General features: G+C 45.7%; 1 protein-coding gene across 6 annotated transcripts in view; it reads right to left on the bottom strand.

Annotated features, from left to right (window-relative positions):
- KCNQ2 (potassium voltage-gated channel subfamily Q member 2) overlaps window positions 1-26,512 on the bottom strand; it is a 178,862-nt gene that overhangs the window by 73,002 nt on the left and 79,348 nt on the right. For all 6 annotated transcript variants that reach the window (XM_053245603.1, XM_053245602.1, XM_053245598.1 and 3 more), the window contains exons 4-8: window positions 24,533-24,708; window positions 23,593-23,718; window positions 19,667-19,777; window positions 18,219-18,314; window positions 13,913-14,007 (exon numbers count right to left, since the gene is read on the bottom strand). In XM_053245603.1, the coding sequence (XP_053101578.1) occupies window positions 13,913-14,007; window positions 18,219-18,314; window positions 19,667-19,777; window positions 23,593-23,718; window positions 24,533-24,708 (604 nt within the window). The remainder of the gene's footprint in view (window positions 1-13,912; window positions 14,008-18,218; window positions 18,315-19,666; window positions 19,778-23,592; window positions 23,719-24,532; window positions 24,709-26,512) is intronic.

Below are 26,512 nucleotides of genomic sequence, written 5' to 3'. Positions count from 1 at the left end.
GCTAGCCTGGATATCAGCCACCAAGCCTGCGCACAGTGCTGAAAGGCTGCCCCAAGTGAAATGAGTGTTGACAGACAGGGCCTTTTTGGTTGTGACCCCTCAGCTCTGGAATGACCTCGCAGAAGAGCTTTGCCATGCTCCTTCCCTTATGGTTTTCAAAAAAGATCTAAAAACTTACTTGTTTAGAAAAGCTTTTTAATGTGTTTTACTATATCCCGATGGGTTTTTTTTATTTTAATTGGGTTTGTTCTTATTGTTTTTATTCTACATTGTTTTATTGTGTTAAATTTCACCCAGAGACGGAAGTTTGGGGCGGTCTACAAATTTGGAAAAAGAAAAAGAAAAAAACCTTTTATATTACTTTTACCGTTCTACTTTTGTAAGCCACTCCATGCAGTATTGTATTGGAGGGGCAAGACATAAATATTTTAAATAAAATAAATATAATACATTGTGATCTCTGCACCTCTAACCCCTGCTAACTTGGCAAACCGGCACCTTTTAATGTGGTGATTCTCTTTATTTAGCAGGGGGAGAGTAACTGGCCCTATCCAGCCCCAGCACAGGACTTCCAGTGACTGCTGCTGGTGTGTTTCTTTTTAGATTGTGAGCCCTTTGAGGACAGGGATCCATCTTATGTATTTATTATTTCTCTTTGTAAACCGCCCTGAGCCATTTTTGGAAGGGCGGTATAGAAATCAAACAAATAAATAATAAATAAAAGACTGTTTGGTTGTTGTTGGTTTTTTAACTCAGAAAATAGTTGTTGCACATTTTAAAAGCCATGAGCCAAACTGCTGCATAATCTGAAAAACTGACTTATGTCTGTAAAAAATCATTGACATTCACTTCTCCTCCAGAATGACATCCTCTAAATAAACTAACATAGCTTATTCGTAACATCTAAAGTTTATGTGTGTGTCTTTGCTGTTCCATAAGAAGGGAATCTGATGTTGTGTTGGACTATTCTACTATGACGACGAAAAAGAAGAATATTTCAACCAAAATTCTCAAAGCGGTTTACACAGAAAAACAAATAATACATATATAAGATGATCCCCTGTCCCCAAAAGGCTCACAGTCTAAAAAGAAATATAAGGCAGATACCAGTAACAGCCGGCTGGATAGGGCCAGTTGCTCTCCCCCTGCTAAATATCAGAGAACCACCACTTTAAAACGTGTCTTTTTGGTCAGTTAGCAGGGGTTAATTCCATGCAGGGTGGATATAAATCAATGGTTTTTAAAATAAAAAATTAAAAAATGGATTTTTAAATTTAAATTGGATTTTAAAAATAAAATGCTTTTTGAGGGGGGGAAATCTATCTAAAGATAGTTTTCTATTTAAGATACATTATAGTCCAAAGGTATTCATCATGAAATAAGGATTGGTTTTTAATTATGTAGCATGAGGTTGTATATATGCAATGTTTAAATTTTTTGGTAAATGAATTCCATTAATCCATTCACAATGTCATGCTCTTCCAGAAGTTTCTGTAAGATTATTTTGGGCAATTTTTCTATCTAGAAGAGGACCAAAAATGAAACCTTCATCTGGTTGTAAATATTAAGATTATACCAGCAAGAATGAGTCTTTCTGTGAAAAAACATGATTTAAATCTAGTCTTACTGACTAGTGATTTAAATTGATTTGATTTAAATCAAATCCACCCTGGTTCTATGCCCTAGACCAGGGATTCTCAACGTTGGGTCCCCAGATGTTATTGGACTTCAACTCCCATAATCCCCAACTAAAGGCCACTGGTGCTGGGGATTATGGGAGTTGAAGTCCAATAACATCTGGGGACCCAATGTTGAGAATCCCTGCCCTAGACAATGGGTTCTCAAATTTGGCACCCCAGATGCTATTGGATTACAACTCCCATCATCCCCAACAAAACAACAACTGGGGCCCCAAGTTTGAGATTCCCTAGTCTAGACCATAGGTAAGAGTGCCTTTCCCTGGCATTGAGTGCTTGTCAAAATTCATCCATGGCCAATTTACCCTGCATGTGTGGCGATCCTCAGGGACTTGTACCCACATGCTCATTCTTCATTATGCCGTCTTGCTGGATCCTGCATGGGACTGGATGCCTAACACTCATAAGACAGCCTTACAGGATCAGGCCCAAAGCTTATCTAGTCAAGCATCTTGTTTCCCACAGAGGATGCACTTGGGAAACCCACAAGCAGGAGGTGAAGGCATACCCCCTCCTCTGCCGTTGCTCCCCTGCAACTAGTATTCAGAGGCATCCTCTCTCTGAACCGGAGTGTTTTTCACACAGGGCTTTTAAAGCCCTTTAGCTCACATCTCCTCCAGAATGGAGGGTGTGTGTTCAAATATTGGGCAGATTTACCCCAAAGTCCCTGCAAGTTATCGGGGAGAACTTCAGACACAATTCGGCTTTTTCACTGCATAGCCCGATTTATATCCAGGGTAAACAAAAAACAAACAAAACCCTTTGTGTGTCAGGTTTTTGGAACAACTTCGAGTTTGCAATAAAGCCTCACAGTAAAGCCTACTGTGTAAAGAATGCCCTGGGAGAAGCCTATAGACATCAACACTAATAGCCATTTGGTCAACCTGTCCTCCATGAATTTTTCTAAGCCCCTTTTAAAGCCATCCAAGCTGGTGGCCATCACATCCCATGGCAAAGAATTCCATAGACTAACTGTCTGAGGTAATACTTCCTTTTGTCCGCCCTAAATTTTCTAGCAATCAGTTTTATGGGATGGGCCCCTGGTGCTAGTGCTGTGTGAGTGTGAGTGTGTGTGTGAGAGAGAGAGTAACTTCTCTCTATCCACTCTCTCAACACCCTGCATAATTTTGTGAACCTCTATCAGGTTCCCCCGAATCTGAAAAGCCCCAAATGTTGTAGCCTTGCCTCAAAAAGAAGGTACTCTAGACCCTGATCATTTTGGTTGCCCTCATCCGCACCTTCCCCAGTTCTGTAATACCCTTTTTCAGATACAATGGCTCTGCTTGTGAATTCTGAAGCAAGTTCAAAATCAGGGCCATTATTTCAAGATTGTGCACAGTGCCCCATATTGTAGCACTATGCATTTCAGTGGGCCTCTCCCACTGGCCAAAATCCACAGCCAACAAGCCATTCAGATTGCCTGCTAAGGTCCGTCACACATAAAGATTTCCCATTAGACCAAGCACAGCTCACTTCTGATTTCTAGCAGACGTCTCTGGCTGATAGCAACGTTGCTGCCATTCAACCACACAAAATCCAATTTACTTCTTGGGGATTTTCAATCTGGCATGCAGCCATTTGAGAACAAATGAGAAGGAGGTGTCAGACAATGCATCATAACCTTCACTTTAGGCTATGGGAGAAGTTTTATGATACTAATTAGGATTTCTTTTCTTTTTTAAAGGATAAATCACTTTTCATTAGGGGACTTTTCCCTGCATTGTTGTACCTGCATTCCTACATGGTGCATGCCAAGGTTGCAAGAACCTAAGGGTTATACTTGTGGGTCAAATGGGCCGTAAGCCAGAATTTGGCTTTTTTAAAGCCAAATCTGGACACCTAGGTGCGTGCATGTATGCAGATGTGTGTAGGGAGGTAACCTGCAAGCCCCAATTTCTACTGCTAATTAAACATTCATTTATTTTAGTTTCTTGTTGCCCTATTCAAACACCTTCAGAGCAGCTTGTATGCACTTACATAATAAAAATACTACTCAAATTAGTTAAATTAAATTAGTTACTCAAATTAGTAGTTAAAGACAGCAATAAGAAACAGTTGACAAAAGAGAATAAAAACTAGAAATTTAAAGACCTGGGCAATTTTTAAAAAGTATTCAGTTGCTGCCACACAAGCCTCTTTGGAATTCTATGACCAGGGCACCTCAGTAGGAAAGCCCTATACCTGGCTGCCATCTGCCTCACCTCCGAAGGCAGGGCCATGAAGAATGATTGTAACACTTGGGCTGCTCATGTGGGAGAAAGCAATCCTTGCAGATATGGGAAGCACAATGAATTATAAACAGTGGCTGACATCCTGACTAATGAAGCCCCTGTGCAAGGAGAAAAGCACTCTGTGCCATCCCAAAATATGTCCTTGAAGGTTGCCCAGCTCTCAGGGACATATTTTTGGATGGCACTAAAGGCTTACAATTAAAGGGGAGATCTCTGAAATTACACACCCACACACATCTGGAACTCTTCAGAAGCACTGGTGTGCAATCCTCAGAGACGTATTTTGCAATGGTGCGCAATACTCGGGGACATATTTTCAGATGGCACAGAGCGCTTCCTGAGGAAGGGGAAGTCATTGAAATTTGCCCCCACCACTGAGCCAGCCATGGAGCTGAATTAGTTTAGCTTTCCAGAAGCAGCCAGCGGCATAAAATGGGCATGGGCAGCCCATATTCTCAGAACCCCGAGCAACTGGAAAGCAACAGCGGGCTGCAGGAGCACTGCACACTGCTGGAAATGGGCTGTGTGCTGCACCATGAGGAGCATGGTGGCAGGCAGCAGGAAGAGTGGTTGGTGAGCTGGCCAGCAGGGCAGCAGAGAGGCAAGTGCATGATCTTTGGACACATCTGCCCAATTGTAGCTCCACCCCTGGAAACACCGGTGCTTCTCCTGTTACACTAGTGGTCCATTAGTCAGGATGTCAGTCACTTTGTAGAGGGAGGTGTAATGCTGTTGAGGATCTCTCACTCTGTTTCTTCAGGTGGCCTATATACATAACTGCCAGAACCTAGTGCTCAGCCCAGATTCTCAACAGCATCAGCTCTTGGCCTCAGATGCTGAAAATAGAATATTTATTGACTGGTGTTAATAGGAGTGCAATTTCCAAGTGTCTGGTTTTGCTGCTACAGCTAAATTGTGCCAGGTATTTTTTAGATGTTAGTAGGACAGAGTGTTCTCACATACAGGTTCCAAGTGAGTTATTGTATTAAGTGTGCTGATTTTTAAGTCAGTTTTTTGAGAGCATAAGAGATTGTTCAGACTGTATCTTATTTGTTTATCCCCCTTTTTGTCATGACCGATGGTTTTGACAAATTTGATTTGAGAATGAACCACAGTGGCACAACTCACTTGGGCACAGGTGAGTCACACTTGGTGGGAGGGACCACATTCCTGTTGAGCCTGGTTGCCTCAGTTTGAAGCCTACTCTCTACATAAGAGGCGGTGGCCAGGGAACCTAGCAACCAGAACTTAGCGAAGAGGAATTAGCAAACAGGTATTAAAGGAGTTTTGCATGACGTTTAGTGGGGAAGTGTGTGGGGGAGCTTGAAAGGAGCCCCTCTTGATCACACAGAGCCCAGCGGGAAGAGAAGGTAAGTACTACTCCCTCTTTTATATTCTCAGAAAAGAAAGTTTAAACTGTTGAATAACTGACAACTCAGACTTTCAAACAAAAAATCTCCAGATACTCTAAACAGCTTACAAAATCAGTCATGATGGTAGAAAGCCATCAGGGGAGGGGGCACTTCCCAGTGCATTGCACAGAGTGAAGCATGTATGACTATCTGCTTGATGGGCAGAAGTCTTGGGTGTGTGCTTGGTGTAAGGAACTCCTGATTCTCAGGGAGCAAGATAGTTGCCTCGAAGCAAAGGTGGCTGATCTGGAGAAGCTCAGAGAGGCAGACAGGTACATGGAAAAGACCTTCAAGGATGTGATAGAGGCATCCCACACCCAGGCTGATGGCTACTGTGCTGTCATAGAGAATGAAGAATTCAGCAAGGGGACTGAAAATTAAACTGCTAATAACATAATGCCCTTATACAAATCTATAGTGCAGCCACATCTGGAGTACTGTGTGTACTGCTCTGATCATCATACCTCAAAAAGGACATTATAGAACTGGAGAAGTTGCAGAAGAGGGCAAACAAAATGTTCAGGGGCCCAGAATACCTTGCTTATAAGCTAGGGTAAAACACCCAGGGCTTTCTAGTTTAGGCGAAAATAATGAGAAGTTACATGACAGAAGTCTATAAAATTATGCAGGGTGTGGAGAGAGAATTTTTTCTCCCTCTTGCATAACACTAGAACTAGGGGTCATCTCATGAAAGTAATTGCCAAGGAATTTAAGACCAACAAAAGGAAGCACTTTTTCACAAAGTGCATCATTAACTTATAGAATTCTCTGCCACAAAGATGTGGTGACAGCCACCAGCCTGGTTAGCTTTAAGAAGGGTTGAGATAAATTCATGGAGGACAGGTCTGTCAATGGCTACTAGTCTGAGGGCTATAGGCCACCTTCGGCCTCAAAGGCAAGATGCCTCTAAATACCAGTTGCAGAGAAGCAACAGCAGGAGAGAGGGCATGCACATACCTCTTGCCTGTGGGCTTCTCAGAGGCATCTGGTGGGCCACTATGTGAAACAAGATGCTGGCCTAGATGGGCTTTGGGCCTGATCTAGCAGGGCTGTTCTTAGGTTTGGATGTCTTCATGTCCTGCTTGGGGTTTTCTCAAATGTCTCTGGCTGCCACAGCAGGGAACAGGAGGCTGGGCTAGATGGACCCTGGCTGCGCTTCCATCCACGTATCAACAAGATCCAAAGCAACTCATACAGAAATATAAAACTAGCCAAGTGAAGGACACCTTCACTGGAAAGCTTAGTCACAAGAGGAGGACAGGGAGAAGTTGGCACATGGTGGCTTTTCCCTGTCAAAAGTATTTTTGTTAGTGTCATGCTTATTTTATTTATTTTATTCTATTCAAAATATTTCTATACTGCCCAAAAAGGAACATTGGTACTCACCATGAAGGTTTCTTCTTGCTGGTGTAGAAGAGGTCACCCAACGTGGGTTATGTCCCCCCACATGCTCCAGGAGGCAGGAAGTAGAATTAATTGAAGATCCTTTAACCCAACCCCTGTGGGCAGATCCTCTCAGTTACCTCAACAGCTCTAAATCCAGAAGACCTTAACACAAAATGCCAGTAACAAAGGCCACCCTGGCCCAGTACAGCGTATATCCAGACAAAATGTATACATAGAGAACAAGCAGAGAAACAAAGAAGGAGAACACATGCCCCCTCCCAAGGGCAACAGATCCAGCCTAAGAAACAACCCCGGGTGGGCCTTGGGCGACCTCTTCTACACCACCAAGAAGAAACCTTCACTGTGACTACCAATGTTCCTTTCTCATCTGGTGTAGGAGGTCACCCAATGTGGGAAATACCACAGCACACAACCACTGGTGGGAACTAAGCCCAGGCTGGATCTATTGACCAGGAAAGTCCCGTTGCAGAACCCTCCAGCCGAATGCTGCCCTGGATGAAGCATGTTTGTCCAGTTTGTAGTGTTTGGGAAACGTGAAAGGAGATTTCCAAGTGGCCGCTTTACAGATCTCCTCCAATGAAGCCAGAGTTGATAATGCTGCAGAAGTGGCTGCAGACCTCGTGGAGTGGGCAGTGACATGTCCTGGAACCGGAAGATGCTAGGAGTCATATGCCAAAGAGATACAGGCCCAAACCCAACCAGCTATCACGGCCGCTGATGCCTTCATTCCCATCTTGGACAATCGAAACACAATGAACAGTGCATTGAACTTGCGAAAACTCTCTGTCCTGTCCAAGTAAATCCTAAGCACCATCCACACATCCAATCTGTGCCACTTCTTTTCAGCAGGCCTGCGTGGTTCAGGGCAAAAAAAGGGTAAGTAAATGTCAGCTGACAGATGGAATGGCGAATTGACTTTGGGCACCAAGGAAGGATCTGGGATGAGCCTCACTGAATCTTTGGAGCAAATACACAAATAATCTCTCATTGAAAGAGCCTGAAACTCGGACACCCTTCTGGCCGATGTTATTGCCAATAGAGAAGCCACCTTCCAGGTCAGCAGCTTGAGCAGAACAGATCGTAGGGGCTCGAACAATGGGAACTGCAATCCCTGAAGAACGACATGCAGATCCCAAGATGGAAACCGATGGCACACTGGCAGTGAGAGTTGAGCGGCCCCCCTCAGGAATTTTTGCAGTAGCGAGTGTTTAGCTTGATAATACTGTCTTTGCGGAAACAATATTTGCACCAGGCAAGCCACCTGACGTTTAAGAGTGTTAGCCTTCAATCCCAGAGAGGCCTTCCTGCAGAAAATCAAGCAGGTGGCGCAGCCTGATCGCAATAAACGATCAGGCCGCAAAGAATGTCTAGCTGCCCAGTGTAAGAAACTACGCCAGGTAGATTGGTAAATCCGATTCGACGCCTTCCTAGAAGCCAAAATGGTATCTATGACCTCTGAAGACAGACACTCCTTTCTCAGGAGGAACCTCTCAGCCTCCACACAGTCAACTGCAACCAGGTTGGATCTGGATGGAAGACTGGGCCTTATGAAAGCAGATCTGCCCAACTTGGCAGCCGAACCAATCTCCTTCTGCCAATGCCACAATCTCCAAGAACCACAGTCTCCTGGGCCAGAACACTGCTACTAGTATCAGTGATGCCCAACACATTCGGAGTTTCCGTAGACAGTGAGAAAGCAGCCGTATGGGTGGAAACGCGGACAGAAGACACAGTGGCCATGCAGTTGATAGAGCATCCATTGCTTTCATCCTGTGTGTAGGGAAGCCTGTATGAGCGGGTGAAGTACACCTCAGGGTCAAGTACACTGCCCAGAGCTCTAGCTAGGTGATGCTGTGACAGACTTCCATCTCCATCCAACAACACTGTACAGTCCGATTCCGACAGTGGGGCCCCCAACCTAGCAGGTTGGTATCCATGGTCACCCGTACCCTGTCTGGTTCCACAAAGGACTTGCCTTTGCTGAGATTCTCTCGAATAGTCCACTAGAAGAGTGACTTGCGAAGTACTCCCGAAATAGCCATCTGTTCGTTGTGTCTGAGGGCAATGCTTTGCTGAAAAGGAAGAAGAGCCCATTGAAGTTGATGCACATGGAACCTGGCCCAGGGCACTGAGTCCATGGCCACCACCTTGAGCCCCAGAAGTCTTGCCAGAGTGAGCGTTTTCACCGAAGCTTTTGCTGTCATTGCCCCCACCAGGGATGTGATGACTTCCATTCTCTCCTGAGTTAAGTAAAGTCGGCACACCCTGGTGTCCACTATCACACCCAAGTGCCAGAGCCTTTGAGTGGGTGTTAAATGGCTCTTCCCCTCATCTACCAGGAAACCATGGGCGCGAAGCGTTAACATAGTCTTTTATACTGCTGCTTGAACCTCTCCCTCCATGCTTGCCCTGATGAGCAAGTCGTCCAGATAACAATAAAGATTAACCCCTTGCAGCCTTAAGTGAGCTACAAGGGGAACCAGGACTTTCATGAAGACCCAGGGTGCTGAAGAGAGGCCGAGCGGAAATGCCAAGTACTGATAGTGTTTTCCCATATAACAAAAGCGAAGTAGTGAACGGCTGTTTGGGTGAATTGTTACATGGAGGTAGGCATCCTGAAGATCTACTGATGCCAGATAATCTCCTTCCTGAACTTTTTCCTGGCTACATATTTGTTGACCAGCTTCAGATTCAAAACGGCCCTTGCTGATCCGTCTTTCTTTGGTACTGTGAAAATTATTGAGCAGACTCCCCTGCCCTTTTAGAGATCTTCTCTATAGCTCCTATGTCCAATAAGCGTCAGATCGCTAGCAGCAGCCCCTGCTGCCATTGCCACAGAGCGTTTTCAGCTCTCTTGTAGCTTCAGCGGGAAGAGCTGTTGATGGGCATGTCCCTCCCTAAATGCCAAAACACCAAGGCTTTTCTTCTCGGACATTGGCCGAGAGGGATAGATAGAGCGAGGAATGGGAAAGGGGCAGAACCCCAGAGGAGAGCTAGCAGCAATACAGTAAAGGTGGAGATGGAATAGGATAACGAAGCAGAGGTGCTGTTTGTTTTTGTTTGTTTGTTTTTAAGACAGGAGGGAAACGGCAGCAGGAGCAAAGAGGAGGATAAAGAGACAAAAGGAGGTGGAAACACAGGGAAGCAGACCGGAGCAGAGGATCAGAAAAATGAAGAAAGTGAAACCAGAATAGAAGAGCAAGCTCTAGCAAGTGCGACTCTCGGGAGCAGAGGCAGGAAATAAACTGAAAGGATCCGCCCACAGGGCTTGAGTTAAATGATCTTCAATTAATTCTACTTCCTGCCTCCTGGAGCATGTGGGGGGACGTAACCTACGTTGGGTGACCTCCTACACCAGCTGATAACTTGCATCTCTGGGTGGTTTACAATTAAAATCATTTAAAACATTAAATCGATTAAATCCTATTTCTGCTTAGGCCAGAAATAGGTGTTATGAGGCCAGCTGGGGTTTGCTCTCCTTTCTCTACTCTCCTGAATCATCAGAAAGGGAACATTTGCAGTGAAGAGGCGGCAGGCTGGAGGAGGGATCCTGAGTAGTGTACAGGTTGTAAGATGTCAGTGTCCTGGAACCTTTAGGGAACAGTGACTATAGTGTGATCAAATTCAGCACATATGCAACGAAAGAATCGCCAAAGGATCTCTCCAAACCGGGGGAGTGGGCAAAAAAATGGCAGATGTGGTACAATGTTAGCAAGTGTAATGTGATGCATTTTGGGACACACACAAAAAAACCCAACTCCACCTATACACTGATGGGGTCTGAGCTGTCAGTGACTGACCAGGAGAGACAACCCTTTTACCTCCAGCAGCCTTTAAAAAAAAATTACATTTTATATCCCGTTCTTCCTCCAAGGAGCCCAGAGCGGTGTACTACATACTTAGGTTTCTACTCACTACAACCCTGTGATGTAGGTTAGGCTGAGAGAGAAGTGACTGACCCAGAGTTACCCAGCAAGTATTATGGCTGAATGGGGATTTGAATTCAGGTCTCCCCGGTCCTAGTCCAGCACTCTAACCACTACACCACACTGGCTTTTCCCTTTCAACCCCACCCTCTTGCTCCCACCCCAAGCCAGGAATACAGACCTGGGTTCATGTCACAAACTCATTGGGTGGTTTAAGGAAAGTCATTCTCTACTACCCTCAATCCTTCATCTGCAATATGGAGTTAATATTGACTTGCTAACAAAGCTGTCCTATGAGTCACTAAGACAGTGGCTGAACTAAGATGCAGAAATGCAGAAAAAACAGGAAGCATCCACTAAAGTCAACAAGGGGAGGGGGGAAACAAAGAGAGACCTTAGCCTGATTCAGACATTATGCTATATGAGTGTACAGATGTCTTGTAGATGTGTTTGTGTGAATGACTGTACCTGTGTTCATTTTAAAAGTGAACCTGAATACAGGCCTTTCAGATGCATTGTACGGGTAGGGAATGCACTTCCATACCTGCATTCAGCGTAACATGTGAATGACTGTACCTGTGTAAAGATCTGTACCTGTGTACACTGCACACTCGTATGAGTGTTGAACATAACATCTGAATGGGCCTCATGTCTCAAGAGGCCTGTGAACACGTAATGAGCCCAATGGGTTTCAGCCAAAGGCCTTCCTCAGGACCAATAATGAGGCCATACTCATGTGCAGTGGAAACCGGGCTAAGGGAACGCAGCCTGGTTTCCATTGCGTGTGAGAAGCACAGGGAGCCGTGCAGCTCCCAGCAGCAGCGCAGTGGCAAACCCTCTTGGGTAGCTGGCCACTTAACCCGTGTTTCACACCCAAAAAGCGGGTTAGAGGATCGTGTGTCACTGCTGCACGATTCTGTTCCACACAAACTCACGAGTAGCCCCCCCCCAATGGGGAGGCTACAACAACCTTCCTGGCATTGGGAGGCTTCCCAGAATTCCCTGCACACTCACGCAGGTTATTCTGGAGCTTCCAGGGGCCAGGAGGCCCCCGAAACCCACCGCCCCAACCAGCTCTGTGAAGGAATCATTACTGTATTTGTCTGGGCGGCCGATCCGGCCACCCAGGGAGGGCTCCCTGCTCATCTGCAGGGAGAGTGGGTTGAGCCCGCTCTCCCTGCAATACCTCTTTAGCCTCTTCACACTGCTCGTGTGGTCCATTGAATCCAATCCACTGTCCATTGAATCCAATCCACTGCTGTCCATTGAATCCAATCCACTGCAGCCTTGGGCTAAAATGTGTTGGGCTCCATAAATGTTTACAAACATCTTGAGACGTGGTCTCTTCTTGTTGGCATGAACTGAGATGCAAACAACAAACCGTGGTTTGTCATTACAAGAACAAGCAGTGGCAAGCTTCAGGCTCATGTGCCCCTTTCCCCCGCTTCCCCCTTCCTTTGCGCAAAAGGGGAGCAGGACGGAAGTCGCTGCTTCAGATTCACAGCAAACTGCAGTTTGCCATTTCATTGAAATGCAACAAACCATGGTTTGCCTTCCCAAACCATGGATGGTGACGCACTCTGAGCACTCTATAAAAGCTTATAATTAATGCACACTATAAAAGCTTATCTATTTACACACAGTCTACCAGATGTTATTGACCGGATTTGGTACTTTAATTATTGGGTCCTTTCCAAGGGTCTAGGATAACTAAAGAAAAATTAAAGATAGCATCGTAGTATTCGTGCCTATTATTATTATTATTATTATTATTATTATTATTATTATTAATTGGGAAGGCTACAACAGAGTTTGCCCCATGACAGCCCCTGAATGGCCTGCATCTTGGTCAAGCATCCCATTTGCTCTACAGAGAGCTAGAAGTCCCATACCGAACAGCAATAGCTGCAGACTCAGAAAAGCCTACAAATCCCAAAGCACCCACACCATTTCCAGGATTCCATGGGAAAAGAGAAAAAAATTAGAAGTCAAGCCCCAGAAGGTGGTTACTTGCTCCCTCAGAATGGGGAGGAAAAAGGAAGGATAAAGACTTTCCTCCTGGCCCCTGCTGGTCCTGGTAAGCAGTCTGTGGAGGGAGGGAAGTGAGGAGGTCTGACGCAAAGCTTCAAGAGGCCAAAGGGTCCCACCAAGTTTGTTTTCTTCCACCACACTTCATGTTCCCAGACTGTGTTTTGCGTCAGGACAAAGGCAGTCAAAGTGGGGCAAACCCGAATGGCTTCAAAGCTTCACCCAGCCCTACAAATCAGCCACCGAATTTACCTGAACCCAAGAATAGGATTTTTTCAAGTTCTTTGATGTTAGAAATTGAGGGAGTCATCTTAAACACAGAGTGCTGTTCCTTTGCAGTAAGTACAGGTATAACCTGTTTTTAACCTCTATTTTTAAAAGGGGGCCGTCTTAAATTCAGGGTTGTCTTCTATGCGGGTACACACACTATTTCCTGTAGCAAATTCATTCGTAACAAATGTCCAACCTAAATCACCACTACCACCAGCCACTAACCACCATGAAGACACACATTTTTGCTGTCAACTGGTTCTCTGCATACCCCTGAATCATCCAAGCGACACTCCACATCCTGACTGGATGTCTATTACCAGGAGAATTTGAACTCAGCTGCTTCCAGGATCCCCACGCTGTCTCCCTTTCCTCATCGGCACACCGGAAGCCAAAGGAACTCCAATTACTAAAGGCTTCTCCAGAGAATGGCAAACCAACTGTCGTTCTTGGAAGCAGTCACGGTTTGCAGAAAGGCAGATGTACCACAACATACCCACTACCCTGACAAAACAAAACAAAACCCCAACAGCTCAACATTACAGGGAGGTCTAGGAAGAGGGGGAAGGTTGTTTTTACCTACTTTTTAGAAGGAGCCCTTCAGGAGGTCTTCACACATGGCTGGAGTAACTGTCACAAAGCAATACCACTGATAATGGGTGCAAAAAAACAAATAAAAGTGAAAACCGACACAGGGAATACACACACACACACACACACACACACACGTAAGAAAAAGAAAATAAATTAATATCATGGAAATGGAAACAATGGAGAAATAGCAGTAACTGAAAATAATTTTAAATCAAAAGAAAAAAGCTCTAGTAAACTGTCCAAAATGCTGAAAGCAGAATGCCTTCTTTAACGCAACAAATATGAGTGTGCTGGGTGGAATTGTGTGTCCACAGAAGAGGAGAAGAAGTACAGAAAGGAGCAACTACCTGTACATGGGGACAGTGACGGTGCGCTCGTAGTAGTTCCAGGTAGAGTGCAAATCTGTTCGAGAGAGGTTAGTGGCGTAGAACCTCCACGCAGCCTGCAAGGAGAAGAAATGAGATCAGAATGAAAGAACAGCCAGTTCCAACAAGGGGACTTTAATTGCTGGCATCTCTAACTTACCCAGCCAAGGAGTTAATAAGAGGCTGAAGAGAACAGAAGGTCCTGCCTACTACTACTACACAGGAACAGAGGAAGCTGCCATATACTGAGTCAGGCCATTGGTCTATCTAGCTCAGTATTGTCTTCACAGACTGGCAGCGGCTTCTTCAAGGTTCCATGCAAGAATCTCTCTCAGCCCTATCTTGGAGAAGCTGCCAGGGAGGAAACTTGGAGCCTAGATGCTCTTCCCAGAGTGGCTCCATCCCCTAAGGGGAATATCTTACAGTGCTCACACTTCTAGTCTCCCATTCATATGCAACCAGGGCAGACCCTGCTTAGCTAAGGGGACAAGTCATGCTTGCTGCCACAAGACCAGCTCTCCTACTACTACTGATGATGATGATGATGATGATGATATTTATATACCACTTACAAACAAAAGTTCCCAAAGTAGTTTACATAGAGGAATAAATGAATAAGAATGGGACCCTGTCCCCAATGGGCTCACAATTTAAAAAGAAACATGTGATAGACACCAGCAACAGCCACTGGAGGGATGCTGTGCTGGGGATGGATAGGGCCAGTTGCTCTCCCCTGCTCAGTGAAGAGAATCACCACTTTTAAAAGGTGCCTCTTTGCACAGTTAGCAGGGGTCAGAGTAAAGGGCATGTGACTTTTCACAGGATCATGTATTTACAGAGTCAGATCACTGGTCCATCTAGCTCAGGGCTGGGCTGTTCTAACCCTCCAGCTGGTTTTGGACCACAGCTCCCATCATCCCCAGCCACAACAGCCAAAAGTCAGGGATGATGGGATCTGTAGTCCAACATCTGCAAGAGGACCAAAGTTGTGCAGTCCTGCAAAGTGTTAACTGGATTGAGCCAGGTGATCAAACACTGCGTTCCAAACAAAAGATCCTGACAAATCAAATCTGCACCACAGACAGGAAGGGCAGGGCAGGACGCTTGGGCTTAGATGGCTTGGAGCTTCCCATCTCATTTGCTGTCGCACCCCACAGGGCTGAAGTGAGGATAAAACAAGACAATGCCATTTACACCACTTCCCTGAGCTCTTGGCGAAAGGGCAGCATGCAAATGTGAACAGCGAATGAATCAAACCATAGCTGTGCACCATTTCATCTGATTGCAGATTCAGCATTCGCCTGGCATAGAGTTTGGTATTTGTTGATGCAAGGGTATAAATAGGGATTTAAAATCAAAAAAAGCACAGAGTCCTGCACACAGCCAGCCAGGCCTTTCAACTAGGGGAAATTATAAGCTGGCTTGTGCTGCCTCCTAAGAGAACAGATGGAACTCTGGCTTTTGGCTCACAGTCTGGTGGGAATTGGTCCACCGGGGACAAGTGTCTCCATTTAGTCCCTGAAGGGGACTCGTGCCACATCATTAAAAGAGAAAAAGAAAAATCACTGAACACTATTTTTAGTCTCCACCCTGGAGGGGAGGACTGAAGGCATGGCAGGTGCAGCAAACTAGTATCGAAAATGACTTGCTTACAGAAGAGACATTTTACCCTCGTTTTTGGAGGCGGGGCTGTAGATTGGGGTAGAGAAACTGCTTTGCATGCAGGTGGTCCCCGCTTCAATCCCTGGCAGCATCTCCAGGGAGAGCTGGGCAAAGACTACTGAAGCCCTGGAAAGCCACTGCCAGTCATTGCAGAGAATGCTGAGCTAGATGGACCAAGCGTCTGACTCAGTAAACAGCAGCTTTCTGTGTTTCTATTAGGACATGCATGCAGCTCTTGAGAACTGAGACACAAAATACACATAAAGATGTCCAGCTCCCTTTCAGATCAGAGCTACTCCTGCCAACTGGTCTTTTGCACACCTATGACCCTAACACAAACACTCCCCCCACCCCCATGAAAACTGCCCTTGAAGACTTGTCCGGCTCAGAAAGTCTGCCAAGACAAGCTTATGGGAGTTTGGGAAAGTCGTCTCCATCAGCAAGAGCAGTTGTGGTACTAGGCAGGGTAAGGAAGGAGAGCTGGTCTTGTGGTAGCAAGCATGACTTGTCCCCTTAGCTAAGCAGGGTCTACACTGGTTGCATATGAATGGGAGACTAGAAGTGTGAGCACTGGAAGATATTCCCCTTCTTAGGGGATGGAGCCGCTCTGGGAAGAGCATCTAGGTTCCAAGTTCCCTCCCTGGCAGCATCTCCAAGATATGGCTGAGAGAGATTCCTGCCTGCAACCATGGAGAAGCCACTGCCAGTCTGGGTAGACAATACTGAGCTAGATAGACTAGTGGTCTGACTCACGATATGGCAGCTTCCTATGTTCTTAGGATGCGGAGCAGGAAGCATGAGTCACAAGAACATCAGAAGAGATCTGCTGGATCAGACCACGGATGCAGCTACCCCAGCATCCTCCTGTTACCCACAGTGATCAACCAGATGCTTCCAGAAGTCCACAAGCATCGCCTTCCCTTGCTGCTAATCCTTAGCAAATGATGCTGCATGGCACATTGCTGATGAAGGTGGAGGTTCCCTCTAGCTATCATGACTCACTGCTATTGCTTGACTCATTTCTCACAGGCCCCCAGTTCCAAAGTCCCTGGAAACAAAGTCCTGAAGAGAATCCCGGAAGCAGAGGAGCAAGAGCCAGGGACAGAAACTGGTTAGACGAGGGCTAAGTACATCCTGATTAGCGCTGTGCTTGTGGAAGGATGTTATACTAGAGCAAGGCTGTTGTGCTAGTACTTGCACTGAATCCGGAGCACAAACATGTTTGCACTTGCGCAACAAGATGTGAAAACAGCGACACTCTCCATATGTTTCACAAGGAACTTGGCGCAGTTTTGCTAAATCGGGGCAAGATCCTGAAATCTTCTTGCACTAGCTGCACAACTTTGTTCATTGCACAAACACAGAATTCAGATGTCGGTCAAGGTCAGTGCAGATTAATGGAGGGGGGAACACGCACTGAATGCATTAGGCTACTGATTGTTGTGTGTGTGTGCACACACACAGACAGCAACACAATAAAAACTCACAGAATTCACCTTTTTATTTTTACACAGGAGTATACAGGTGGCCCTCGTTATTCGTGGGCGTTCCGTTTTTGCCTATAGGCGTGAATATGAAAACTGTGAATAAAAAAACCTTAACCCTATGGGAATCCAGGTAGGTTCCTTAAGCTTAAAAAAGGGCCCAAAAAAAAGCAGAAATAAAGGGACTAAAGCACAGTACCTTGCTCCACTGCTGTTTCCCAGACTAGGGGAAACACCTATATTGGGCAGCAGCAATACAAGAAGATGCTGAAAGGCATCATCTCATATATACTGCGTGGGAGATGGCAATGGTCAACCCCTCCTGTATTCTACCAAAGACAACCACAGGGCTCTGTGGTCGCCAGGAGTCAACACCGACTCGACGTCACACTTTACCTTTACCTTGCTCTCTAGGCCTCCAGATCTCCAAGAAGACCCCCACAAACCTGCAAATCCTCCAAAAAAATTGGAATTTCTGCCAAAAATCTCGAGGGGGTGGTTCTTTGGGGAAAAGAGCCACAAAATGGCTCCATGATGCAGAATGGCAGCCAGAAGTGACATTGGAAGTAATTTCCAGCCACCCTGAATCTGCAGATAGGCAAATTTTGCCTATTTTTAAAACTGTGAATAAAGGAACTGAGTCTCTTAGACCCAACCGCAGAGATGCAAAACCGTAATCCATGAGACCACAGATTACGAGGGCCACCTGTACTGCAACTTTTGATTGTGGATCCATAATTGTGAATAATGCTTAAAAATGGAATGGTGCTTTGTGAAAAACAACTCAGAATTAATTCCTAGACTGTTAAACAACAGTCTCACTTCTTTCTCAGTCTCCCTTTCTACGGCCTTAGAACTTTCATTCCCACCTACCTTGAAGTGTTTCACCCGCATTCTTGGAAGGTGGGCTCTTTTCAAAACTCAGTTCCAATCCTAGCTGCCTCATTGGTTTACAAGGATGCTAGTTAACTTAAATAGGTTGCAGGAGAACATTCAGTTGCTGTCACTGTTAAACCAATTGGGCCACTATATCGTCCTTCAGCACCTGCTTTAGGTTCACCTCTTTTCTTGCCAAAGGACACAGAATGCCATTCCAAAGGTGCCCATTCTAGCCCCAGCATCTCCAGACCTGGCTTGTTCACCTGAATCAGGCCTGCTGCTGGGTTCCTCCGCTTCTCAAAATGCTTCTGCCGATGCTGCTCTTGAACCTTCAGGGCAAATCCAGAACCTAGAATACCCTGGAATAAAGAGCAAGTTTCTTCGCAATAAACTTAGACAGACATCTCTTTTCAGAGCAGGTGGACAGGGAGGAATGGAGTCCCTGGATAATTAAGGGCATTTGGACCCAACTCTGTGCTCTATTGCGATAAGCAAGCCTTTGAACTGCAAAGGCCAGGTGAGTTCAATATTTACCAGAACCCACTGAGTTCAAAGCAAGATCAAATGGGCATATCTAACACATTGGGAGGGTTCAGACATAATGGGACACCACCATTTACTGCTATGAAAATGAGCCTGGCATATCTACAGGTTCCTTTTCCTTTTCTTCTCCAATTCCACATGCAAGAGGAAAGTGATGAAAAAAATTGTTTTCAGTCTGAAAGCCCCACAGTGTCCCAACCAGGGGCTGGGAAAGCGTGGGGGCTGTGCCAGCAGGTGTGTGCAGAGAGAGCACTGGGAAATGTAGTCCTTTCCTGCAGAGATCTATGGGGAAAGCACCTGAAAGGACTACACCTCCCAGGGCTTCCAATTTACCTCCCGACAGGCCCCGTGCACCTTCCCAGTCATCAGTGGGGCAGTATGAGGCTCTGCTTCCTGTAAAAGAGCTCCTTATATTGTGGAGACAGCCACTGCGAGCCGCTGCTTCCTTGTGGTTCAGAAGTGGTGGCACATGTTATTTGGCTTCAGATGTCCTGAAGCACAGGCGTAACCATTATGATAGCAAAATAATATAATCCCGGTCTATATACAACACTTCCCGCGAGCCTAAACACATGCAGATGCCTCAGAACACTGCCTCTGAATTAACCATCTTTGAAGCAATCTCACCTGTGCTATGTCTGACAAAGTACAACCATGAGTCAAACAGAGGGATAAAGCACTTAAAGTCTTACTGGTCACAAGTCTCAGGATGAAGACAAGAGTCCAAATGCTATTTCCACCAGTGATAGAGATATGATTTCAAAAAATGAAGCTGTTCACAAAAGGAAAAACTGGGTAGGGCAAGTGTCCTACCCAGGTTTGGGAGATTTGTGCGCTCCCAATTTTTGGTTGTGTGGGAGCAAAGAACTAGGTAGGAGGGAGAAGTGATTGTGTGGGAGTCAGGAGCTGGGTAGGACAGAGCCATCCTACCCAGCTTTCATACCCAGCATTTGACCAAGGTAGGAGGAAAAGCTGTCCTCCCCAGCTCCTGTCTCCCACACAATCCCTTCTCCCTCCTCCTACTTAGTTCTGTGCTCCCACACAACCCAAAGTTGGGAGCGTGCACAGCTCCCAAACCTAGGTTGGACACTTGTCCTACCCAATTTTCAATTGTGTGAACAGCCTCAATATAGACCAATAAAGATGTGGTTTTGCAAGTGCCACTTACAGCAGGGAGGGCAAAAAAGGAAACTCCGATCAGGGTGAAGGTTGCAGCAAGCAGACGCCCATTCCAGGTCTGTGGATACTTGTCCCCGTAGCCAATGGTGGTCAGAGTAATCTGAGGAAAGGTAGGCATAATCAAACATGGCTCTTCCAGGACAAATATTGGCTCTGTGCTAGAGTCTAAATTTTGTACACATTTAAAATAAGGCAAATTATTTGAATTTTGAATGTGAAACCTTTGCTTCTAAAAATTCTATTCTGAGGGACACTTCTAGACAGACTAAAATCTTGCTGATGAAGAACGGTTGAGAAAATGATGCTAAATATTCACTTGTCAAATACGTGTGTCACACCTCCAAAATATTCGGATCCAAGATCCAAAATCTTCTAAATCCAAAAGTAGGCAGTCCAGAAATATTGGACAAGATCATGCAAAGAAGAACACGGACCTGTATTTTTTGTAAGAAGATTTGAATTCGGAGAATTTTTCTCCCCACTGCATTCTGTTCCTCAGTGCTTGTGGGGAAGGGAATGGTATGGTAAGCTAATAAGCAGATAATTATTATTATTTACAAAATGAGCATGTCAAGGAGAAAGATAGGCTAGAATCTGTATTCCTAATATATTCATTTTATTTTCATTGTAGTTCTTATGACCAAGAACTTCCAAAACCATGACCCCGATGCACAGCCCAGCACAACTTGCATTGTATGTTGACTGTGTGTCAAGTCAGAGTTTGAGCTTTCCTAACTTCCTAAGCCTGTCTCCTGCTCAGAAGAGACATTTTGCTATTCAGAGAAAGGAAAGATACAGCAGGCAGAGATTTCTAACCATCCAAGAACATTTCAGAATCAGAAACCTGTATTTTTACTGCAGGAAAGGGATAAATACATGGTTGGGCAGTGCACAAAGACAGTGTGCTCAGCACCTTTCTGCCCTTAGCTATAGCCTTGTTCCACTCAGCTGCCCATCCTCTACTTGCTAGAATGAAGCATTGAGAGATTAAATTCCAACACTTCCAAGCTGATAGATGACAATTTCCCATAAAACTGAAACAACCACCCTATTACTACCTGGCGAGAAAATGGGCATGTTTTACACCTTATGTAAATGAGGAGGAGGATTTGGCAGGTCCAACAGAACTTTTAAAAAACCCAGCTCCCTAGGCAGTATGCTAATAGTCAGTTAGAAATTCAACAAAAGCCCTTTTCCCACCAGTGAATGTTATTAGCACACAGTGAAGTCCAAGGCCTTTCACCGTTCATCTTTCCAGCAGCTCCAATTCACTGGCCTCCCTTTCCCTTCCAAATAACCATTTCCATTTCATTAACCAAAGGTACAAATCAACGGCTGCTTCACACCCTTTCACTGAGAGACTAGATTGGCATCCAACCTCAAGGAAATGGTCTGTGGACACAATAATGCACTGTTCCCAGCATCCAACAGGCAAATTTTTGTCACTGGGAACATTCTGTTTTTTCTCCTAGTTCACACTTCAGTTGCACTAGTGAATGCTGCATGGAATATAATTATACAAGCATCCTTCACACTGGACTGGACAGTGTCCATGACATCCGAGCTGATGAGCAACATAAATCTTCTCCAACTGCCATCTATGCTGTTTGTTAATTTTCACATTACGAGTAACTTCTTTAGGGTCTGAGCACTCCACTGCCCCAACACAGCAATACAAGAGATCTCTTCACTCAAAAGGGAGCTTCACATCATAAGAAAGGTATAAATCCATGGTGAGCAAACACAGGCTGATGACATCCAGATGAATGCTCAGCCTAACCCAGATGTTGACTACAACTTCCATCCTCCCAAGTCACAATGGCCTTCAGTTAGGAGATGATGGGAGTTGTACTCCAGCAACAATTGCTCAACCATGTATGAGAACTCCTAGTGTAACCTATCACATAGGGCTGTTGTGAGGATCAGTGGGGAAGAGGAGAACTTTCTATTCTGCCTTGTGCTTTGGGGGAGGCAGGGTGGGATGGGAATGTAATTTCTCAGCAACCACAGGTTGTCCCCCTTGCTGAATCTTTGGGGCGGGAGTGGGCAGCTGGAGTTGGAAGGGATGAACCTACAAACTGCTCCATAAAGCCACACATACCTTTTCAAAACAGGTATGTGGACAACAGCATGGTCACCCTTCAACAATCCCCCCCCCCCACATCATTGTGAAAATCCTTTTCTAGCCACCACCCCACTCGCTGCACTCCAGATTGCTTTCAAATATTGGAGAACAAGACGTGGTTCCACACTCCACCCACTGTCATCTGAATCAGATGACCCAATAGCTCAGCAAAATGGTTTTCCTTCCAAATTTAGGGGGCTAATTTGGATTTGCTTTGTTGTTCCATCTGGGGCTCCGTCTCACTTTGCAACAATGGCCAAAACTGCTTCTCTTCAGGATTAGAAGAACAGAGAAACAAAAAGGGCAACTCAGTTGCAGAGAACTTCTCCTTAGTGGCTGCTTTGTTATTCTCCTAATCCTAAACCACAAGGAAAAAGACAAAAGCTAAACAAAAGAGCCACATTTCCTTGCTCATGTAGAAAGATTTGCCAGTACTGTGTGCTAGCACTGAGGCCTTTCTATTGCACAGACCTCATTAATTTTATAAAGTGTACTCACTGAACATTAAGCAACACATTAAGTAGTAGTATTATAAATTATTAAGCCACAAACACATGTGCAAAGTCTACGATCAAAGAACAAAGGCCAAAAACTACATCTTGGGTTCTTGTGGGTACTTTTCTAAAACCAACCAAGATCTGGCAATAAAACTGGGATGGGCCACGACATCCCCAAATCTTATTCTCCAATTCAAACAATATGACTTCCCCTTCAAAGTCTCCATTGAAGCTTCACTGCCTTGATGCTCATTCGGGGGTCTCTGATCTCCTTTATCCTAAACAAGCAGTCATCTTGGATTACAAACCATTTGCCAAACTCATGCACAGAAAATCCAAAAGCTGTGGCATTCAGATAGACCTAGAAAGCTGCCTTCTCCCAAGCCAGACCACTGGTCCATCTAAGTCAGTATTGTCTACACCAGGGATTCTCAACATTGAATCCCAAGATGTTATTAGACTTCAGCTCCCATAATCCCCAGCCCCAGTGGCCTTTGGTTGGGGATTATGGGGGTTGAAGGCCAATAACATCTGGGGATCCAACTTTGAGAATCCCTGGTCTACACTGACTGGCAGTGGCTCTCCAAGATTGCAGGCAGGAGTCTCTCCCAGTCCTACCTGGAGATGCTGCCAGGGACTGAACCTGAGACCACTGTTCCCTCCAACAGAGATTCCCAGATGTTGTTGACTACAACTCCCAGAATCCCCAGCTGCAGTGGCCTTTGGCTGGGGATTCTGGGAGTTGTAGTCAACAACATCTGGGAATCCCTGTTAGAGGGAACACTGCTTGGGACCTTCTGCATGCAAAGCAGAGATGCTCTACCACTGAGCTATGGCCCCATCCCATAAGGGGAAGATCTTAACTATGTTCACATGTAGTCATCCATCCAAATAAAAACCAAGGTGTCCCCTGCTTACAAAGGGGACAATTCACACTCGCTATCATAAAACCAGTTCTCCTCCCCATGTATGCTGCCACGTTGAAAGGTATCATCCATGTGCATTAAATACACTTCAAAGAATTTCAAAGCAGCAGGGAAATGCTTGACCAACAAGCAGAAGGTTCCAAATTGGAATTCTTGCTGCTACTATATTCGGCAGCAGCGATATAGGAAGATGCTGACAGGCATCATCTCATACTGTGTGGGAGGAGGCAATGGGAAACCCCTCCTGTATTCTACCAAAGACAACCACAGAGCTCTGTGGGCACCAGGAGTCAACATCGACTTGACAGCATATTTTACTTTACTCTTTGCTGTGACAACAGGAAACTGGTCTACAGGCGATACTCACCAAACCCCACCACAGTGCGTCTGCGTAGGTGTCAAAGTGCTCGTTCTCCCCCTTCTCAGCCAAGTACACCAGGAAGGAGGCTAAAATGAGGCAAAGGAAACCAATGTACCAGGCAGTGATCAGCTCCTGCAACACAGTGAAAGAGGGGGGGAAAGGAATGGGATATTTTGGTCTTGCCCGTCCCAACGCCGGATACTAACTAGAGCTCATGAACAGCACAGCACAAGCAATCAGCAAAGAGCACACAAAGTTCAGCTGAGGTGAGCTTGACCTGGGATGGGACTGCAAAGTGTGGCGATAAAAGGAGAAAGATCATTAGGCTTCCACTCACTCACAGTCATTTCCCCAGACTGGCATATGTCCTGCTGATAGGGGTGAGATATAAAATAAAATAAAAATAAGCAGTAAGCTCTGTTATTATGAACAGCAGCTCTTAGTTCTAAAATCTCAAGTGGGTTACAGTTAGGGTTGCCATGCCCCCCAGAAATGAGGGTAGACCCCGGATTTTGGCTCCTCCAGCCGGCTGCTAAATTCCACCCGGATTTACACTGATTTCAAATGCGCTGCTCGGATTACCCAGATTTTAGTCTGGATCCGATCACATGGGCAGAGAAGGAGGAGAAAGTATACAAATCTGTCAACCAAATAAATAAATAAATAAAATGCAAATTAGTTGCCACATAATTTGCATAGCATGCAAATTGGGCCACCCGGATTTGGGAGGCTTGAATCTGGCAACCCTAGAGTGCTCCAATATATTCACAAATCCGCAACTTTTCTCTCCTAAGCTCCTACACAATTCACTCTTCATGCTCATCCCCTGCCAGAGATTCCAGCCAAATGGCTGAAGGACCCCTGGTCACCTTAGTCACCCAAAGACAGATCCTGACACCACCACAGAAGCTATCGGGGCCTGTTTGCCTGGGTCTCCGATGCTCACCTTGCTATGGGCATACACCACTGATCCCAGAAGCTTCCAGGTGCCTCCTCGGCGGTCCATTCGGATCATGCGCAGAATCTGCAGAAACCGCAAACTTCTGAGTGCAGAGGTGGCAAAGACATTCCCTTGGGATCCAGCAGCCAGCACTGCAATGGAGGCTATTAACACCATGATGTCTGTACATGTGGAAGATGAGCAGAGTTGTAAAGAGGAGCCAACTTTAGTTGTTATTTTTCTGTGTAAACCACTTTGAGAACTTTTGTTGAAAAGTGTTTTATCAATATTTGTGGGAGGAGGAGGAAGACAAAGCTTGCAGGGGGAAATCACAGACAGGAGGTGAATGCTTCACTATTTCCCAACCAGTCACCAAATCCCCCCTACAGGTGACCCTTAACCAGTTCCGAACCCTTTTTTCCCTAGTCGGCACCCAAACCATAGGAAAGTCCAGCCGGGGAAAATATAGCCCTTCTTAAGACACACCTGTTTCGCCAGGCATTTGCCCTTTAATATATATATATTTAATTGATTGTGGCTGGCATTTCTGTTGTTCACCTCCTAGAGTCTTTGGAGGAGGTGGTATACAAGAAGTTTAGATCGGTAGGTGGATAGATCGGTAGGTGGATAGATAGGTAGCCAGCCATCAGGGGAAGTGAAGGGAAGAGTTGAAGGTTCCATCTTCCCTCCCTGGCAGCATCTCCAAGATAGGGCTGAGAGAGACTCCTGCCTGTAACCTTGAAGAAGCCGCTGCCAGTCTGTGTAGGCAATACTGAGCTAGATGGATCAGTGGTCTGACTCAGTATATGGCAGCTTCCTATGTTCCTGTGTAACTGATAGGCACTGGAGGACTTTAGTGCCCCTCCCTCCCACCCACTGATCTTCCCCTACAAGCACCTCTCCTGCCCCCCATATCTCCATTCCCTTTGCAAATGAGAAGCCAGGAATCTACATTTGCCAATATAACCCCCTAGAGTTCCACCCTGAGACACTCCAAAGGGTGGTGTTTAGAAAACTGACATTTCCTAATCACCATGACAGCATCATTCCCATGTCATGAAAAAGGAGAAAAATCTATTTGTCTTTAGGGATCCAGAGCACACAAGAATAGCCTATTCTCTTTGAGCAACCTGTGCTTGTCACACAGCAACGTTGTGAAATAAAGCACAAGCAGGGATCAAGATACCGATGGCGTTTCAAATCCGAGACAGCTTCTCAAATCATGCCTGGAAGGCTAGAGGAAGCTAATTCAGACCCTGGAACTAAGTTTAAGACCAGAGAAGGGATATCATGGTCGACACCATCTGCCGCCTCAGAAGAGCCTTCAAGGTCAGCCGTGGGTAGTGCTACACATTAATCTGTGCAGCATGCATTACAGTAGGTGTGACCCCTGGAGGTTCTGAAGGCAATTAAAATAATTACAAGGATTCCTTGCTCTCCTCCCCACTCCACAGAGTTGTTCTAAAAATATTCCCCTCTCAGCCAAATGTGACCGAATGCTAACCATTTTAAGAGAGCCTCACAAACTGATGATGTAGACAATTCTGCTCTGCCCAGTGCTTCATTTCCAAGATGAGAAACTGAGCTCGTGACCGACTGGAAACTGCAGTCTTTCCGCTGAGAATTACACAGGAAGTTGCCTTATACCAAGTCAGTCCATCTCGCTCCATATTGCCTGTTCTGACCGGCAATCCTGTATGGACAACAGGGTTTCAGAAGGCGTCTTTCCCACCCACGCACCCACCCAGAGATGCCAGAAATTGAATCCAGGACCTTTCGCATGCAAAACAAGTGCCCCACCCTCAGGGGGATGGGGGGAAGTATCCTTGACCCCAGGCGGGTAGGGGCTGGCATCCTGTATATGCTCAGGAGCTTAGAATTGAGTTCTAAGATTCAAAGAGGAGCTTGTGGGAACTCTGTTTCTATTTATCATTTCAGAAATTCTAGAGGTGGCTAGGAAGCACGCAGTTGACCAACATGTTGATG

The sequence above is a fragment of the Hemicordylus capensis genome, chromosome 4, assembly GCF_027244095.1.
Source record: "Hemicordylus capensis ecotype Gifberg chromosome 4, rHemCap1.1.pri, whole genome shotgun sequence".
In the NCBI taxonomy this organism is placed as follows: domain Eukaryota; kingdom Metazoa; phylum Chordata; class Lepidosauria; order Squamata; family Cordylidae; genus Hemicordylus; species Hemicordylus capensis.
Note: the sequence above shows the minus strand (reverse complement) of the source record. Positions and strands in the feature narration are given on the sequence as shown.